At 36.3% G+C, this 18872-nt stretch overlaps 1 protein-coding gene across 3 annotated transcripts in view; it reads left to right on the forward strand.

The window, feature by feature from the left end:
* LOC126977164 (uncharacterized) overlaps nt 1-18872 on the forward strand; it is a 28716-nt gene that overhangs the window by 6122 nt on the left and 3722 nt on the right. The window contains exons 6-13 of one of the 3 annotated variants that reach the window (XM_050825855.1): nt 826-922; nt 2356-2486; nt 5906-6189; nt 7017-10741; nt 11674-13591; nt 14554-14617; nt 17043-17222; nt 18039-18131. In XM_050825855.1, coding sequence (XP_050681812.1) covers nt 826-922; nt 2356-2486; nt 5906-6189; nt 7017-10741; nt 11674-13591; nt 14554-14617; nt 17043-17222; nt 18039-18073 — 6434 coding nt within the window. In that variant the 3' untranslated portion in view covers nt 18074-18131. Of the gene's footprint in view, nt 1-825; nt 923-2355; nt 2487-5681; nt 6190-7016; nt 10742-11673; nt 13592-14553; nt 14618-17042; nt 17223-18038; nt 18132-18872 lie in introns of those variants that run through there. The other 2 variants (XM_050825856.1, XM_050825857.1) reach the window with 2 other exon arrangements.

The raw sequence follows: 18872 nt of genomic DNA on the forward strand, positions 1-18872 counted from the left end.
GCTGGCACAAATAACACAGCTGTTTGCATTCAAATTCAAATTAGCAATAGGATTGAAAGACAAAAACCCATTCGAAAAAGTATGCCTCAGACCTGAGAAAAACAGGTGCAAGAAACTCTGAGAGCTTCTTTTTTTTTATAAAAAATATAGTTACAATATAATATTGTACAATTAAACTTATTATTCAATAGCCTGAGGGTGGTCGCTCCATTTCCAATCTGTGGTATCATTAAGAAAGTCATTTATGTTATAGTAACCTTTACCACACAAACACTAACTCGACTTAGCTGTGTAGTAGGCATTATAAGTTTATGCTTGTTCCTTGTGTTAACATTATAACCGTTTGTAGCAAACTCGCTTATGGTCTTATCTTAACATTATCAAGAATATATTGAGAAGCAACAGTCAAGATGTTTAAATTTTTTAATTTTTCTCTCAATGATTCTTTAGGTTATAAATAGCGCGTATAGTCCTCTTCTGCAGCACAAATATTGTATTAATATCAACAGCATTCTGCTGAAAATTTATTGAAGTAGGCGTTACTTTGTGGAAATCCATAATTATCCAAATGTTTTGAGTTTTCTTTAGTGTTAATTCCGCCAATATTTGTTTTTAAACAATTCGAAACGTGTTTCGCCTCTACACGAGGCATCCTCAGGACATGTTGACTCGCCAAACTCAAACTTTTCAATCTCGTGCCAGAGTTTGGAGTTGGCGAGTTTTAACACGAAAGAAAACTCAAAATATTTGGAGCATTCTACTGGCAAACTGGTTTCCCATCAACTGAACGATTTTAATCAACACAATTTAACTTTGAATGCTTAGAGGAAGAGAGTGGAGCCAATCGCAGCCAGCAAGTGAGCTCACCGCGCCGATCGGGAGCCCCCGCGCATGTTAACCAAGATGTTAACATCAGTCACAGGTAATAATCTTGTAACAATAGAATAATCTTGGATAATTTATACGTCTAGATAGAGTCTCTTAATCTCGTTAGACAACCGATGAAAGCAGGCCAGGTTTATTACTTTGTATATCACTTCAAATCAAATCAAAATTGCCTTCTATTCTATTCTACCTCCTATGGCTCCTGTGGAAGGTATACCACAAGTTTACCAATGTCATGTTAAAGTAGACCACCAAGCTTAGAGTATTTTTGTATTCTAATTTTAATGGTAGTGGTCGTTGCTGTGTGTTCGTAAAGGGTCGAGCTAATGAGAAGAAGTAGCAAGAAACTTTGTGTTAGTGTGTGTGCATTGCTCAAAATGGAGATACTGTCAACTTCATTTTTTTTTGTCTCACTCCGCAAAATCAATTAAAGAACATAGGGACTTTTGCGGTCATACAATAAGGTGTAATAGGTGCACACTACTTGCACTATTATAACGTACATCTTTATTGACATAGAAGTTGCCTCTCTTTCTATCGCGTAAGTCCTACCTCTTCTGACGACGTTAGGGTTGACTTCTGTACCTACCAAGTGTAAGGCCCTCCCTTTAAAATAGCTCAGTTATTTTTATAATATAAATAGGTTTCTAATCGTTATTTTAAATCAATATTCTTTCGTTGTCAAACCTACTTAAGTTGCAGATAGTAATGTATGCGTTGAAAGATTACAATATATTCAAACCTACTTAGTATATACCAGTGGGTGGCTTCTTTGCACAGGATGCCGGCTAGATTATGGGTACCAGATCGGTGCCTATATCTGTCGTGAAGCACTAATGTGTAAACATTACTGTGTTTCGGTCAGAAGGGCGCCGTACCTAGTGAAATTACTGTGCAAATGAGACTTAACATCTTATGTCTCAAGGTGACGAGCGCAATTGTATTGCCGTTCAGAATTTTTGGGTATTTCAAGAACCCTGAGCGGCACTGCATTGTAATGGGCAGGGCGTATCAATTACCATCGTCCTGCTTGTCTCGACCCTTATTTTTGTAAAATAAAAATAGACATCCGATGAAACTAGGTTTATTACTTTAGTGTGCGTGACAAGCTACATCTTTCGCTCGCGATTTGTATGTCACTTTGTGTTAGGGTGTGTGCATTGCTCAAAATAGAGATCAACAGTCAACCTCAATTTTTTTCGACGTATACAGCTGTCGCAGGCTATCTAGACGTATAGATGATCTAAGAGAATAATACATATTAAATTCTAATAAACTTGATTCAATTAGGCTTAAGTAAGCGCTTTTGAATCGTCATTAAAAATGTTAGTAAAGCCGTTATTATAAATAACATAGTGGAAGTTTGCATTTGCCCTCCACGCAGTACTTTTGTAATATTGAATGATTGTAGACGGAAACCCCAATTTGTAAAACGTGTTCGGTCAATGTTAAGTCTGTGATATTGATCAGGAAATCGTACCGCAGCGCCCAGCCGACGACGAAGGCCGCGCAATGGATGGAGTCTCGTGCGAGGGCCCGGGGCTCCCAGCGCCGGGCCCCGCGCGACCTGCCGGCCAAGATACAGCCGCCGCTGGCGATAGGTGAGTAACAGGCAGTAGACCAAGAGCCCGTGAACCCCAGACCTACGTTTTTATAAAAGATGCATGGAGCGCATGCTCCCAACACACGTAAGAACGATGGACCATTATGGAGTTTGGGTTACAAGGGGCCTATCAAAAGAGCCTGGCTAATGAGGAAACATCATCTACTTATTACCCAAGTATTATATATAAAAATCAGCTTTTATACCATGACTGATGTGTATTTCAAACTTATGTCAAATCATGGCATGTTTCATACTAAACTAAATTTTTAATTTTTCTTACGCAGTCTCGCCTCTTATTACGTAGTATTTACATCCTTCTTTAAATCGCACCGCAGAATCGTTCTGTGAGATGCCATGCTGTGCGCAATAAGCCATTCTTTGGTTATTCAAAATACCTATATTCAAAAATAATCGTAAAAATAATTCCACTTACGTCTAAGAAAAAATGTTTTAAATAAATAGTCGCGTGAAAAATGGAGTCGCCCTGATTTTGACGTCTTAATAACATAAACAAAGAATCGTCGTATGTGCAGTGCAATCCAAATTATTTTTATAAATATAAAAATGACCATAGCCCGTATCGATGGTGAGTTGCTAAAAATATATTACTGTTTCTGCAATACTGACGTCACAGAAAGGTGGAAGGCATTTTCGGTCAAATGACATACAGATAATAAAACTATGATTTTAATTTTGCAAAATATAAATAATTAAATAAATTTTTATAACAAATTAGTATTGAATTCGTATCTGTTATGGTAAAAACTCTAATAAACTTTCATAATTTAATTTTGATAGATGAATCTGACATTTTGACGTGACACGAGTGGCAAGTTAAACGGACCAGACACGCGGCTTCACCTGACATATTCGCCTGTAAAAAAACCGGAGAGTGTATATTCGTCTTCACAAACACGAATAATCCGATCTTATTTTCAGATAAACGAGTTCGTTAAAAGTCTATTTCGAATAGAGTAATGCGTCACTACGAAGTAGGGCTGGTAATTCAAAATAGGACGTGACATTTAAAACTTATCAATCGAATGACATCACTGCTAGGCTCTACCACTAGAAAGCTCTTTGTGTAACTACTTCTCAGTTGCCAGAGTCATCCTGAACTAACTGACATGGATGCAGAGCAAAAAATGAGTTTTGCCTTTAGATACTTGTGTACACATTATATTAGCTTGACCTTCGGTAATATTCATAAAGTTGTACACGTATCAAGGACAAAAGTGACAGGGAAAAGCTTTTTTGGTATTAGTTTAATAGTATTAATTCCTACACTGGGACTTGTTTAAATCACATACAATCATCCAAATGTTTTATGTTTTCTTGAGTGCTAATTTCGCCAAAATTTGCCTTCAATCACTCCGACACATGTTCGGCTCTACGCCAGGCATCCTCAGGTGATGTTACTCCCGGAAGAGATACGCAACAATGGCGAAGAGACCATATTTGTTCATTCAACAATGTAAACATGTTATTTTTGTGTTTTATTATTTCTAATTATTGTTCTAACACATTTAAGCGGAATTCTTATTATTATGACGTATGTAAAATATTAAAATTATTATTGTTTCCGAGTGAGTGACCGGTGTCAATTAAATGTTTCGCGAAGTGTGTTTCGTCGAAAAGACGTGACGAATTGTTTGGAGACAAATATTGGCGGAATTAACACTCAAAAAACCTCAAGACATTTGGATGATTATGGATTTCCGCAAAATAACGCCTACTTCAATAAACATAAAGTCAAATCACAACCTCAAAGAACCTGGAAAGCAAATTTTTTTTTGTTGTTTTTAATATATTGGATTGCGGTCATTGACAGCCCTTGTTAGATTCAGCGAGTGAGCAGTATGGAGAACGTTATGCTATCGAGTTGAATGTCCTTCGTGTACGCTTGCAAATTGCAATCCATTAGGCCGGATCTACACGCGGTTTAGCTATATTAATATTTTTTAAGTCTTACTGTTTTATCGCTCATATTAATCTTGTATGTTTCTATAAATATTATTCAATGTATATTATAGGATATAATTTTATATTATTCACCTAACGCCATAGGTACGCGTGGATTACCTGATACAACCAGAACCAATGGCATCGTTTGTCATTATTAGTTTTAATAAGAAGGACAACTTGTCATTGGCCGCTTTTTAACAGTTATTTTTTAAATTTTTTATTTATGACCCGTTGTCTGTTCTCCTATTTCATAAAAAATCAATCGTGCAATAACGGCGCCATAAAATCAAATACGATGTAGAAGGCTTTGGAACTCAGTTCCTTTTTTCAAGGATTTTTTTTCGCGCAGGAACAATCTTTTGGCGATGTTTAAAATGGCCGCTTTAAGTATCCGATATCCATGTTTTAATTTTGATACACGTTCATATACCAATCTCATACCTACCAACAGTACGTCACCCATAGATTGAAAAAGAGATCACCAAAATTATATACATGGATTAAATTCAAGATTAAAATGTTTCAATTTAAAATATGATTTAAAAATGCTTATTTGACGACAAAAGCACTCATTCCAAAAAGTGTGACTCAGACCTAAAAAGAACCGGTGCAAAAAACTCAGTGGGCTTTTTTTTTTCATGTGCATTGCATGTTACATGTTGATCGATGTAGAAACTTGGGTTCGCTAACGTAATTGAAAAAAGCTACTGGATTCAAAAGACTTGTTAAAAACGTTTGTGTGGTAAAGGTTACTATAACATAAATGACTTTCTTAACGATAAGTACCACAGATTGGGAATGGAGTGACCGCCCTCAGGTTATTAAATATTAAGTTTAATTGTACAATATTACATTGTAAACATATTTTTTGGTCGAAGAAAAAAGCGCGCTGTTTTGGTTGCGCCAATTCTTCTCAGGTCTGAGGCATTCTTTTTGGAATGGGTGGTAGTTTTTGACTTTCAATAAGTGATGTCACATCCTATTTTGAATAAAAATATTTGAATTTGGATATGATATACCCCAGATCATAGCATAATCAAAACAAATAAAAAAAAGCGATATTCTGTAACAAGATACATTTTTGCTTCGTAGCGCGTATACCAACTTCGACTGTGCAAGGCAGGCCTTACTGTCGCTTCATGGCGTCATTATGCGATAACGTTAATATATTCACTAAAACAAAATTATACATTTAAAGAAAGTGATCAACAAAGCATGCCTGCTATCGAAACCGAACTCTAGTGGCTTCGTCGGCTTCCGGCTGGGAATCTATTTATTATATTTTATATACATCGACTCGATATAACATCGAGAAGCGAACGAGATTTGAAATAAATCATCGAATCGAAAATTATATATAATTAGTATAAGAAGGTTTTTAAGTATTAAATAAGATCATGTTTCGAAGAGCGTTTACAAAAATAAAGGATTACTTATTTTCCTCGATAGATCAAACAAAGCGAGCTGCCATTATGTTGATGACAAGACACACCAAATCAACATCGCCAGATATGAGGCACGGGCCAACTTTACTCGTAAAAAGGCCTAGCCCAGTCAAGAAGCAGAGTCCACAGAAAAGGGCCACACCTAAGAAGACGCCAAAGAAAATGGCGAGAAAAACGCCGAGTAAAACGCCGAAGAAGACCCCTAAAACCACTAATGTTCGGAACACACCCAAAAGAATCTCTATAAACACATCACAGCTGTCTGTTGGTGCGACCGAAGTAACTGATGTAAGTATTTTCGAGGTTATTTTATTTATACACAGAAATAATTAGTTAACATCTTTCTTACAAAACATTATTACACATAGGAATGGGAATACATTCTAAACCCTAATAACATATTTCCAAAATGTTTTGTTATATGGGGTTGATTGTAATGTGATAACTTTTTATCTACAAAATATATTACAATGTGTTTCTTATATTATGTACACTATAATAATTCAAGGCAATATGCGAGCATGATATATTAACTATCGTTTGTGCAACTTGTGGTCAACATCGATTCCGTTTTTCTAATTAGATAGCCTCATCTACTTGCAGTCTTAAACAATTTCCCTACCGTTCTGGCATGATATTCTGATTGAACTTGAACTACTCTGTTGTTAACACAACAGAGTAGTTCTTTATCAAATCAAAATCAAATCCTAAGGTAAGATGGGGGAGGGGCTAACCAGCGTCTTATGCTCTGGGGTTATGTATTTCATGTTATATTTATTTATACACTTATGGAATTATTACTAAGATAAATTTCACGTAGTAGGGTTCTGATGGTACGATCCTGATGACTTGGTTATAAAGACAGATGTCGTTCTCAGTGGGTTTTACATGTTTATGCGAGTTGCTGTCAGGATATTTTGCCCTTGGGGCCCAGAGCCATGGACATCTTACGAAGTACTATCCTAACAAAAGGTTAACCTAGGGTTGGTTATTTATGCCAGTGTTCTTCGTAAATTTGTAATAATTAAAATATATTATATTATATTTTGTCAGCTACGAGATGACTACGAGATGTATGCAACAATAAATTTAATAGTAAAATATTATTATTTCAGGTGCCAGAAGTGGAGATTAGTGAGGGTCGACTATCCGTTCGTAGAAGTAATCCACGTCGGTCGGGAAATTTGAACGTACTCAAGTCCCCCAAATTGGCAAGTCCAAAAAAATCGGCCCTTAAAGATCCCTCAAAACGGCTTGTTAGGAAAACTGAGTCAATTAAATTTGATCTTAGTAATCTAGATCAAACCGATAGACATGATGAAACCAATGAAACACTATCTGATGATGACCTTATTCTCAGGTATTCGGATAGTAGCGATTCTTCACAAATAATAACAATGCAATCGCGTGGCAGCCGAATTTTAGAGAAGTCTCTCGGATCTCCGATGAGTATCCTATCTCGTTCATCCGAAAAAGAAGAAAAGAGACAACTGCACGATGTTAAATCTCCAACAGCAAAATCACCGCGGTTCTCTAGAAGCTCTATCATAGTGGACCGCGCTCTCAAAAGAAGTTCGCGCAATTTAACATCATCACAGCTAGAATCCTACTCTATTGTGGACCTTGTCTCTGTTAATTCTACTTCATCTCCCTCGGTGTATGACTCTGTGCCGTCTTCTCCATACGGTACTCCTAACAACGCCAATAGAACGTCACGTTCGTTCCATACTTTGACCTCCAGCACTCCCTACAGGGCTAATATAACCTTGGTTGACCAATCTATGACAACACCGGAGAATTCTGAATTACCTCAGCCTGAAAGGGTGTCACGTTTAAGCAGGACCAGGTCTCGGCTTAATGAAAGCGAGCTAATGGATGATGATGATTCGCCAAAATCATCGAGGCGATGTCAAAGTGCGCCTAGTCCTGAACGAACTATTTCTAGCCCTCAGAGTCGAATTTCGCCTAGGTCTGCAAGTCAGATCCTGTATTTAAGTGCAAAGAAACCAAAAAATATTAGTCGCAACACTTTAAGAACCACTGGTCATGACTCACCTAGCACCTCCAAGCTAAATACGTCCAAAACAGTTGGGCTAAGCTTATCCAGACCAAGTCAAAGCCCGCGTAGTCCAATCAGGAAAAACTTATCTAGATCAACGAATTTGACGGCTACTAACCTGGACAACACAAATTCACTAACAAGAGATAATGAAAGTTCAGGAAGACGCAGCAGGCGAGAATCGCCAAACAAAACAAATAAGATTTTGTCCGAAACGACTGGCCTAAGCTTATCCATATCAAGTCATAGCCCGCGTAGTCCATCCAGGAAAAATATATCTGAAGTAATAAGCTTGACTGCTTCCACACTGGACAACACAGGTTCAATGATATCAGATACTGAAAGTTCGGCAATCCGCAGCAGGCGAAGGACACCAAAAAAAGCATATGAGAGCTTGTCTAAAACAGGTGGCCTAAGCCCGCGTAGTCCAATCAAGCAAAAATTATCTAGATCAATGAATTCGACTATTACTAATCTGGACAACACAGATTCATTAGTATTAAATTGTGAAAGTTTGCTAATCAGCAGCAGGCGACTATCACCTAGAAATGCAAATGATAGTTTGTCTAAAACAGTTGGCCTTAGATCAAGTCAGAGCCCGCGTAGTCCAAATAGGAAGACCTTATCTGGATCCATGAATTTGACAGCTACCAACCTGGAAAACACAAATTCACTAATAACAGATGGTAATAATTCAGCAATACGCAGCAGGCGAGAATCGCCAAACAAAACAAATAGGATTTTGCCTGAAGCAATTGGCCTTAGCTCATCCATATCTAGACAGAGCCCGCGTAGTCCATCCAAGAAAAAAATATCTGAAGTAATAAATTTGACTGCTTCAACGCTGGACAACACAGCTTCACTATCGGGTTATGAAACTTCGGCTATTCGCAGCACGCGAGGATCACCCACAAAAGCAAACGAGAGTTTGTCTAAGACAGTATGCCTAAGCTTATCCAGATCAAGTCAGAGCCCGCGTAGTCCCATGAGGAAGAAAGCATCTGGATCAATGAATTTGACAGCTACCAATCTGGATAAGACAGATTCAATGATATCAGAAAATGAAAGCTCGCTTACCCGCAGCAAGCGAGGTATATCCAAGAAAGCCAATGAGAGTTTGTCTGTATTAGTCACCGGGTCATCAAACAGAAAGAGTATTTCCAGATCGAATAAAAGAAAAACGCGTGGAACAGTCGACAGAGAGTCACTCAAAAAATTCAATCATAAGTCATCCATAACCAATGAAATCTTAAAAGGTCCCGATGATATTGACGATGGCACTACCACCCCCGACCAACAGCCAAATAACGAAGAAGTTACCACCCCAGTACTTAGTATCCAGAGTTTGCTGGATCAAAGTCATAGTTTTACACCTACTCAGAGTTTTTCATTTCAAAAGATCAAAAGAAGTTCGAAAAGAAAAACTTTAGGTTCAATTGGAAGAAGCAAGAGGGTTAAGTCCGATACGCTTCAAAACAGCGGTGACGTAACACCAACTAGTGCGGTCAAATTACAAGTACCAGGTGTGAAAAATAAACATTCCACGGCAAAAAAAACAACCTCGAAAAGAACGCTTATCGATGACCTGAACGAATCAGATCTCGTCAAGCAGCTTTTCAATAGTCCAGTCAAACGTAATTTATCACGTAGCATGGTGGAGTTTACAGCACGTGAAAACGATCAGCCCAGGAAGAGAACTCGTGCCACTATTGCGATGCACGAAACTCCAGATCATTCCGTTTCATTCCAAGATGAAGCATTTACACCTGAATTATTCGTCAGCCCACTATCCACGCCTCGCCATAGTCCGAACCTTGAAGGTGTTCAACGGTTACTGAGTGGCAATGAAAATGAATACGCCAAAGCTAGTTCTTCGCGAACCTCTTTAAGAAATACTAACAAAAAGGAAAACGTGTACAACATCAAAGGCTTATTCGCAAAGTCACCAAATCGGCTCAGTGATGTCAGAGTCAAAAAATTATTTGCAAAATCACCTCACAACGATCTTCGAAAAGTTACCGGAGTTAAATCTCTGTTCTTAAGGAACACGCGAAAATCACCCAGAAATAATTTAGAAGACGTGCGCGGCGTGAAAAGACTATTCGGGAGAAGTCCACGGGACGATTTACGTAATGTTTCGGGCGTAAAAAAAGTTTTTCGTCGGGGACCGAAAAATAACTTGAGTGATGTCAGAGGTGTGAAACGCTTGTCACAAAAGATTGGCCGAATTTCGCCTGAACTGAGCGGTGTAGAATTATTGTTTCAAGAGACTGATATGAACAGTACATTTGATCAACTAATGGATCGACCTGCAATACGAGCATATCCAGCTAGTGCTCGCAAACCTGTTGTCAAAAAGAATAAGGTACGCGAAACGAAATCTCTCCATGATTCCATAGACTCGATTACCAATAACGTCGAAGAATGGTTGGATTCAGAACTTAAACGACGCTTGAACAAACCTTCCATTGAAACAAATAAAACAAGAGAATTACAGAAACTCAGTACTAACACTGTAGAAGGCCAAACGCCTCTGATACTATCGAGAACTAGAAATAACACTGCAACTTATAGCGATAGCACCTTGCCGATCAAGAAGAGGTCGCTTGTAAACAAAAGCAACAAGAGCGACGAGAGTCGGGCGTTACTTCCGCTTAAAAAGCGGCTTGTAGTGCATTCAACTCCCATGAAAGGGCGATATGAAACAATGAACGCGTCTGAACTTGGTCGCGTTTCGCCTATCGCTGTGCAGGAGAAAACTGTTGTAGATAATATTGCGAGGTGAGTTTATTCTTAATATTTTATAATAATACTTGACAAGGGTTAATGCATCAACAAACAGCACAAAGAAGTTATAAGATAAGTTAATATTTTCATCCAACTGAATCAAGTGAAAAATTTCAACAACACTTGCGAAATTTACCGAAAATTGCCAAAGTGTTTAAATGATAAAAATATATAAATTCTTATTAAAAACTCTGTTTGTACACCAAAAATCATATAGATACCTAAAATTTAAAAGTTAATTTGCATCTTATAATAATGAACTAATTCAAACCTATTGAAATGAACTAAATAAAATAAATAAGATAATGTCCTTATCGATATGTATCTTATCATAAAGTACCTATTTAGTTTTGTAAAGTATACAGCAGGCGTGTTCAATATCTTTATTAGCTAGGTTTTTTTTATGGACATATAAAAGACAAAATTATGAGCGTTTTGTGATAAGATCCATGAATATCTTACATACAAAATATTAGGCAAACTTACGTTTGGTACAGGTGAAAGGGTTATATTATGATACGGCATATGATCAATCCCACAAAGCTCAATAAACATAATCAAATCAAACCAAAATCAGTTTAGTCGCGTAGGTCACGGAAATGACACTTATGAATGTCAAAAAAAAATAAAAATAATTTTCTTATTGAATCTACCGCTACTTCGTAAACGGTTGACCTAATGAGAAGAAGTAAGAAACTTACATTTACATCGATTTACAAACCATTTCAATTACAATATAATATGAAAAATGTAAAATGATGCAACAAACACACTCAAACGTCAAATAGTCAATGTCTTACACGAGTAAGTCAAAAAAATAAATGTAAATTAATACAAAAGTTATTGAGTAGAGTAGCTGCAGTATCGACATACACCATAAATAAATAAATCTATAAATAAAAAATTAACATCTATTTTATTTACAGGAATTTACAAGATAAAGAAGCTTCAACTTACGTTTTAAATAAAAATGGAAAGGACCAATCAACAGGGACGCAAACTAGCATTATTGACAAATTTCCGTCTCCAAAAAGGAAAAGTGTCGTTAGAGGCCGAAAGAGTGCTGCTACACAATATAGTCCAAAAGAAATTACAGAAAACAATAGTCCCAAGAAAGTCAGCAATCTGAAAACAAGTCCGAATACAACGAGTACGGTTAAACCGAAACCTCGAATTACAAGAAATACAAAAAGACTAAAAGCGTCTATTGCTATTTTGAAGAAGTCACCAGTCTTTCCTAAATCAACAACACGAAGAAAGAAAACGGAAATATCCAAATTAATATCCCCTAACGAAACATCAGACCCAAAACCAAAACGAGGACACAAAAGTTCAATTAAAGATATAGAGCAAGCTGTCCCAAATGAACCAATTCGAATGAATCGTAAGCAGCCTAGTAAAGTCATATCGCAGCCAACAACTAGCGATGATACAGCGGAAAGAAAATCAAAAAGGGGACGCGGAGGTCCAACTAAGGATATAGAGCAAGTTAAAGCAACTGAAGCAATTCGAATAAATCTCAAGCAGCCCAGTAAGGAAATTTCACAATCAACAACACATGATGATACAGAAGAACTTAAACCAAAAAGAGGACGCAAGGGGCAATCTAAAGATAAAGACCAATCTGCAACAAATGAACCAGTTCGAAACAAACGCAAGCAGCCTGCTAAGGAAATATCACAATCCACCACTAGCGTCCATACAGCAGAAGTTAAATCAAAAAGAGGTCGCAGAGGTCCAAATAAAGATGAAGAGCAAGCTGAAACAAATAAACCAATTCAAAACAATCGCAAGCAGTCTAGTAAAGAACAATCGCATCCAACCGCCACCAATACATCAGAAATTAAAGCAAAAAAAGGACGCAAAGGTCAAAATAAAGAAATTGAGCAAACTGAGACAAATGAAACAATTGAAACCGATCGCAAGCAGCCTAGTAAAGAAAAATCACAACCAATAACTAGTGATGATACTACAGAACTACAACCAAAAAGGGGACGCAAAGCTCCAAATAAAGATACAAAAGAAGCTGAAATGGATAAACCAATTCGTACCACTAGAAGGCAGCTAAATAAAGAAATACATGAACCAACTGCCAACGATGATACAGCGGCTTTAAAACCAAAACAAGGGCGCAGGGGTCCAACTAAAGTTATAGAGCAAGCTGAAATAAATGAACCAATAAGAGTAAATCGCAAGCAGCCTAGTAAAGAATTATTGCAGCCAACAGCTAGCGATGATACAACAGAACTTAAACCAAAGAAAGGACGCAAAGGTCTACCTAAAGATATAAACCAAGCTGAAGCAACGATAACCACTCGCAAGCAGCTTAGTAAGGAAATGTCTCAACCAACTGCCGACGATGCTACTGCCGAACTAAAACCAAAACGAGGACGTAATGCTCCGACTAAAGATATTCAGCAACCTGAACCACAAACTAAATCAACACGCAACAATCGCCGGCTTCAAAATATAGTTCAAGTCCCAGAACCAAATTCAGCGGACGAAACACTACCAACAGAAAAATCTATAATCGAAGCGAAGCCGAAACGTGGAAAACTAATTGGAATTGCAGAAGATCCTAAGCGCGGGGATAAACTAAAGGAAACGGAGGAAGCCGTTCCGAAAAATACCAAAAAACGAGGTGACACAGCAAAATCAACGCCAAGTCCAAAAGTGAAACGGTTACGCGCCAATGAAAATACCACTGTTGTAGTGGCACGTATGAATAAAAAACAATTGGCTGAAATTGCAGATGCAAAATTGGGGCAAAAAGCAGACACTAAAGCTGAACAGACTGGCATTAGTAGAACGCGCAAGCAAAATGAAAATACAGTTGCAATCAAGGTAATTTTTTTGTTTGAAATTTGAATAAATTTCGTATTTGAATCATTTCAAAAACAATAGTGAAACTATAAGCACTTAGTTTATTCCTTTACAGAGATAAGAAATACAATGCTACTTTGAGGATCATTTAGTGGAAAGTTTTCAACACCGATTTAAATAAATCCATCGCTTGAAATTACATTTAGAGCCGTTTCTGATCCCTCACAGGGAAAATGTTTTTTATATTAGTCCCCATGTGAATTAAACTTTCCTTATTAAAATACTCTTAATTAATATCTTAATATATATAAATCCAGTGTCCTGATGTTTGTTTCCAGCGACCTCTTAAACTAATGAACAGATGTTTATGTATATCTAGACTAGATTGTGATTATTTTATAGCGACTGTACAATATTGTATATTTTTATTGAAAAGAGCGCAGAAAAAAGAATGCTGGGAGATTTTCTTGCGCCGCTTCTTCTCTCTCAGAGCGCTATTTGTTTCCGAAGCGGTAGTAGTATCTAGTAGTATAAGAAATGACATCAAAAAGAATTCTAAAGGAATCAATTTTGAGAAAATAAATGCCTTTTATGGGGATTACTTCATGGAGTGCAGTTTAGTCCAACATGAGAGATAGGATAGTTTTTATTTCGATTTGGGACCCATAATTATTATTATTTCCAATATTTTTTTGTATGAACATAATATTCTCTGAGAGATAATTTATTGACGCATGGTTTGACAGTTCTGCTGTGAAACAATTTCATTATAACAACAGGGAGCATATTTTACGAAATAATTCTTGATGCTATGAAATATTATTGAAAAATTCATAAAAAAACAGTATTTTATTTTTTATGTACAGAACAACGTCAGCTGGTACTTAATATTTAATTCAATATTAAATTCTAGTTTTACATTGTTTTCGCTACTCTGGAAATCTATCGTTATTTTGTTCCTTTCATTATTTTATGTTTTTTAGGTGACGACTGCAGGAAGTCGTAAGCGCAAACCTGACACCGTTCCCGAACTAGATGACAACAATCGTAAGTATTACATCATAGTTACATCAAATTTGTGGGAGGCCACACAGGATACCAGTGGGAGGCTCCTTTGCACAGGAAGCCGGCTAGATTATGGGTACCAACGGCGCCTATTTATGCCGTGACGCAGTAATGTGTAAACATTACTGTGTTTCGGACTGAAGCGCGCCGTAGATAGTGAAATTACTGGCCAAATGAGAACATCTTATGACTCAAGGTGACGAGCGAACCTATAGTGCCCAGAATGTGCTCAGAATTTTTGGGTTTTTCAAGAATACTGAGCGGCACTGCATTGTAATGGGTAGGGCGTATCATATATATATTACCATCACCTGAACGTCCTGCTCGTTTCGTCCCTTTAGGTCTTCTCTAATTCAACGAAAAATTGAAGTTTCGGATGTTTCCTACTACGGTTCCATTCGTTCGAAGTTTCGTCCCGAACGTCATTGCTTGACATTTCGAATTTATAAACCCACTCTAATTCATTGACTAATATGAAGATGACAGCTGTTTGTTCGGAATTTTAACGTCAATTTGACGAAACCAAAGATGTTCTTCAAGAATGATTTTCGAATGATTGTGTGTATTTTGTTGCAAATTGGCTTGAAATGGTTTCAAGAAGAACATTAAGAACATAGTAGAAACCGACGCCGCTTATGCAATCAATTTAATATTAGTGAAATTCCCTACTTAAGAGTTAGTAGGAAATTACTGAATAAAATTAATGTTACATAAGTTAAGTATCAGGGGTGGTATTGATATTCCCGAGTTCACAGAGTAGGAACTCCAATGTGAAAGAAGCAGGCAGTTTCCCTATTAATCAGCTCCATCTTCACGTCAAGCTCTACAGGCAGGTCCACGGCCATGAACTACATTAGTACAACTGTTAGAAAGGATATAGGTGGAACTTTATCTTAGTTATTCCTTTCTAACAGAGTGGTATTCCTATCTTTAGTGATATTTTAAAATAAGTTTCATTTTTGTTATTAATAAAAGAACAAAATTTATTTTCTATTTTATTATAAAAGGAAAACTAACTTACTGCTAATTCAGAGTAGGTACTCAGGCATATAAATTAAAAGGTTCATCATTGTATGTCCACCCATTTGAAAAGAGTTATCTTTAAAAGGATGGCCTACTCAGACATATAAAATAAAAAGTATAGCTTCATCATCATATGTGCAGCAGCAAAAGATGTACCTATAAAAGGATGGGTAACATGTAGAGGGAAACAAATAAATATATAACTGATATTTACTTGAAACTTTCTGATAGAATGAGTACGTTTGATTGCGAGGTGTGATACCTCGCAATCGCGATACCTACTACTATCAAAGCACTATAAAAGATCATTTGTTAGCACCATAATTGAGAACTCTTTTTAGAAAACTTTTTAAAGAATTCTAACAAAAAAACATAATTAAGTACTAATTTGACATGTTTACATTGCGTCTGTAATACAGACATTTTTCGTTGTCTTATGTTACTACCCAAGTTGGCATGAAATAGAACTATTCAAATTAGTTGGATTAAAATAATGTTCATTCCAATCGTTCACCATTCGTTAACGAATATTGGCTATAGTTCCGAACTTCGTGGATGTGTCCGAACATAAAATAGAGTACTACCGAAGCTTCGTTTAAATTTCGTTCGTTTACGAAGTTTTCATTCGGACAAAGAGAGTAGACCCCCTTATACTCATAAAAAAAATTGTGTCCCGTCGCTAACTCTAACTCTATATTTAATGCAATACATTCGAATCAGCCATAGGTAGGAGAAAAACTTAAAATTTCTGATTTAATAAAGAACATTATTACATACACAACTTGAGCGAAGTGGCATTCCGCTGTCTATCCATGTATTATCCGCTAACTCTGTTTATTTATTTTACAAATTTCTATACGGTTTTTATCATCAATTAGATTTATATTTCTTGGAAGATATATAAATATGACTGAAAGGGATTTTTATAACAAATTTGAATACCAGATGGTACAGCCAAAAATTCACAAACAAGCTAACATCTACATAATTAACTGTAAAATTAAATGGAAAAATTTTACAATACTAAAATAAATCAATTTTGCTGAGCTTCTAAGAATAAATTACGAAAAATGACTAATTTACAAACTTCGAATTGATTGAAATTTTGCTATTAAAGTTTTATTGACACACATATTTGTAAAAGTAGATTTATTTTGATGATATCTTAAAATGCACCCCACGATTTTATGAATAAAATATTAAAAAAGATTAAACCCATATTTTCTGATAATGCTACTATATATATTACAAAAAGCATGCATGCATGTTGGAATCGCTATATTTTTTGATATAGAAGTTTAAGTTCACGCAGTAAGGAGTCGTGATAAATAAATAAGAAAACCCTGTCTTAGATGATAATCAATTTAATCGTATTATTGTACAGTCCGCGGCAACAAGAAACTGCGAACGACAAATACGCCCCCGGCCTCGCCTCAGACGAAGACAAGGGCGACAAGAGCGGCAACGGCGCTTACTAATACTACAGCAGCGACTACCGCCAGAGGAACAAGTGGGACTCGTCAGGCAAAAGCGACCAGGGGGACCCAACAGATTACAGTGCAAGGTATAAATAAGATTTTGTTAATTTAAATGCAATACTTTTTAGGGTTCCGTAGCCAAATGGCAAATAACGTAACTCTTATAGATTCGTCATGTGTGTCTGTCCATCCGTATGTCACAGCCACTTTTTTCCGAAACTATAAGAACTATTACTTTTGAAAAAAAGGCATCTACTTATAGTTCTAAATAATAATATTCGTTGTAATACTTTAAAAAGTTACCTAAGTTTATCAAAAAAAAAACTTACAAAAGTACTTTTCCATTTTCAACAAAAAAAACGGTAATCGATATTTTTTTTCTTTCGTATCGTAATCGTAAATATCAACCAGCATCTTTTGTGTCAATTCAACGCCACGCTTGTTACACCTGTGAGTGATTTCTAGATGTTGTCTAAATATAATTGTATTTTTTTTTAATTATGAGATAATAATGAGAGAGAGAGAGGTGAGACCAAATAAGCTTTCAAAGCTATAAAAAATAAAATATAAGACTATGAATATGGACAACAGCTTAAATAAAAGTCTATATTTATGTACTTACTTATGTATATTGTTCCGCTCATTATGGGCACCAACATCGGCGCCTATTTCTGCCGTGAAGCAGTAATGTGTAAACATTGTTGTGTTTCGGTCTGAAGGGCGCCGTAGCTAGTGAAATTAATCGGTATATAAGACTTAACATCTTATGTCTCGAGGTGGCGAGCGCAATTGTTGTGCCGCTCAGAATTTTTGGTTGGTGTTTCAAAAATCCTACATTGTAATGGGTAGTGCGTATCAATTAGCATCGTTAATTTATTAATATGAAGTCACAATACTTACAGAAACCCAGCTAAAGGGTCGCACGCGCAGGAGATGAAGTACACCAACGTCGGTTGCATTATGATTGATACACACGCAGTACAAACTAATCTTAGGTAAGACATATTTTGTTTGGTTTTAGGGAGAGATACCTATGTGGTAAACCGTAATGTTTAACAGCAATACGTAATTTAAAGAAATAAACAAGATAACTGTTGCTTCTCACTATATTCTTGATAATGTAATGTATGTACATGAGAACTTTGCTTGAAACTGTCATAGCCATAATGTTAAAAACTTGGAACAGACATAAACTTATAATGCCTACTACTCGGCTAAGTAACTAGCTAACTCGAGTTTGTCTTTTGTAAGGCGATGTATATGCTTTTACAACATGATCACAGAAAATGTTCAAAACAAATGTATTACGCAGTGCAAAAGAATTGTTAAAAAACTTTTGTGTGGTAAAGGTTACTATAACATAAATGACTATTAATGAAACCACAGATTGGGAATGGAGCGACCAGCCCCAGATTATAAAATAATAAATTTTGTTGTACAATATTACATTGTTAGTAGTATGAATTAGTTAAAAATTTCATAGCCACGGCCGTGTCACAGATAATCCTGAGTCGGTGACCCATTTCCTGCACTGCACAGGAACTCTCTAATTTTAAATCAATTACTATTTAATTACGTTCTTTTTTGGTTTCTTTTGTACTTTCATCTTTTTATATTAAGTATAACCTGTGAGTGTTTTGGGAAATAAAGGTTTTTCCTTCTTTCTTTCTTTCATATTTTGGTTAAAAATAAAATTTTTCTTTGATTAATCATTAAATAATTGTTTTTATTTACAG

Source organism: Leptidea sinapis, chromosome 44 (assembly GCF_905404315.1).
Source record: "Leptidea sinapis chromosome 44, ilLepSina1.1, whole genome shotgun sequence".
Classification (NCBI taxonomy): domain Eukaryota; kingdom Metazoa; phylum Arthropoda; class Insecta; order Lepidoptera; family Pieridae; genus Leptidea; species Leptidea sinapis.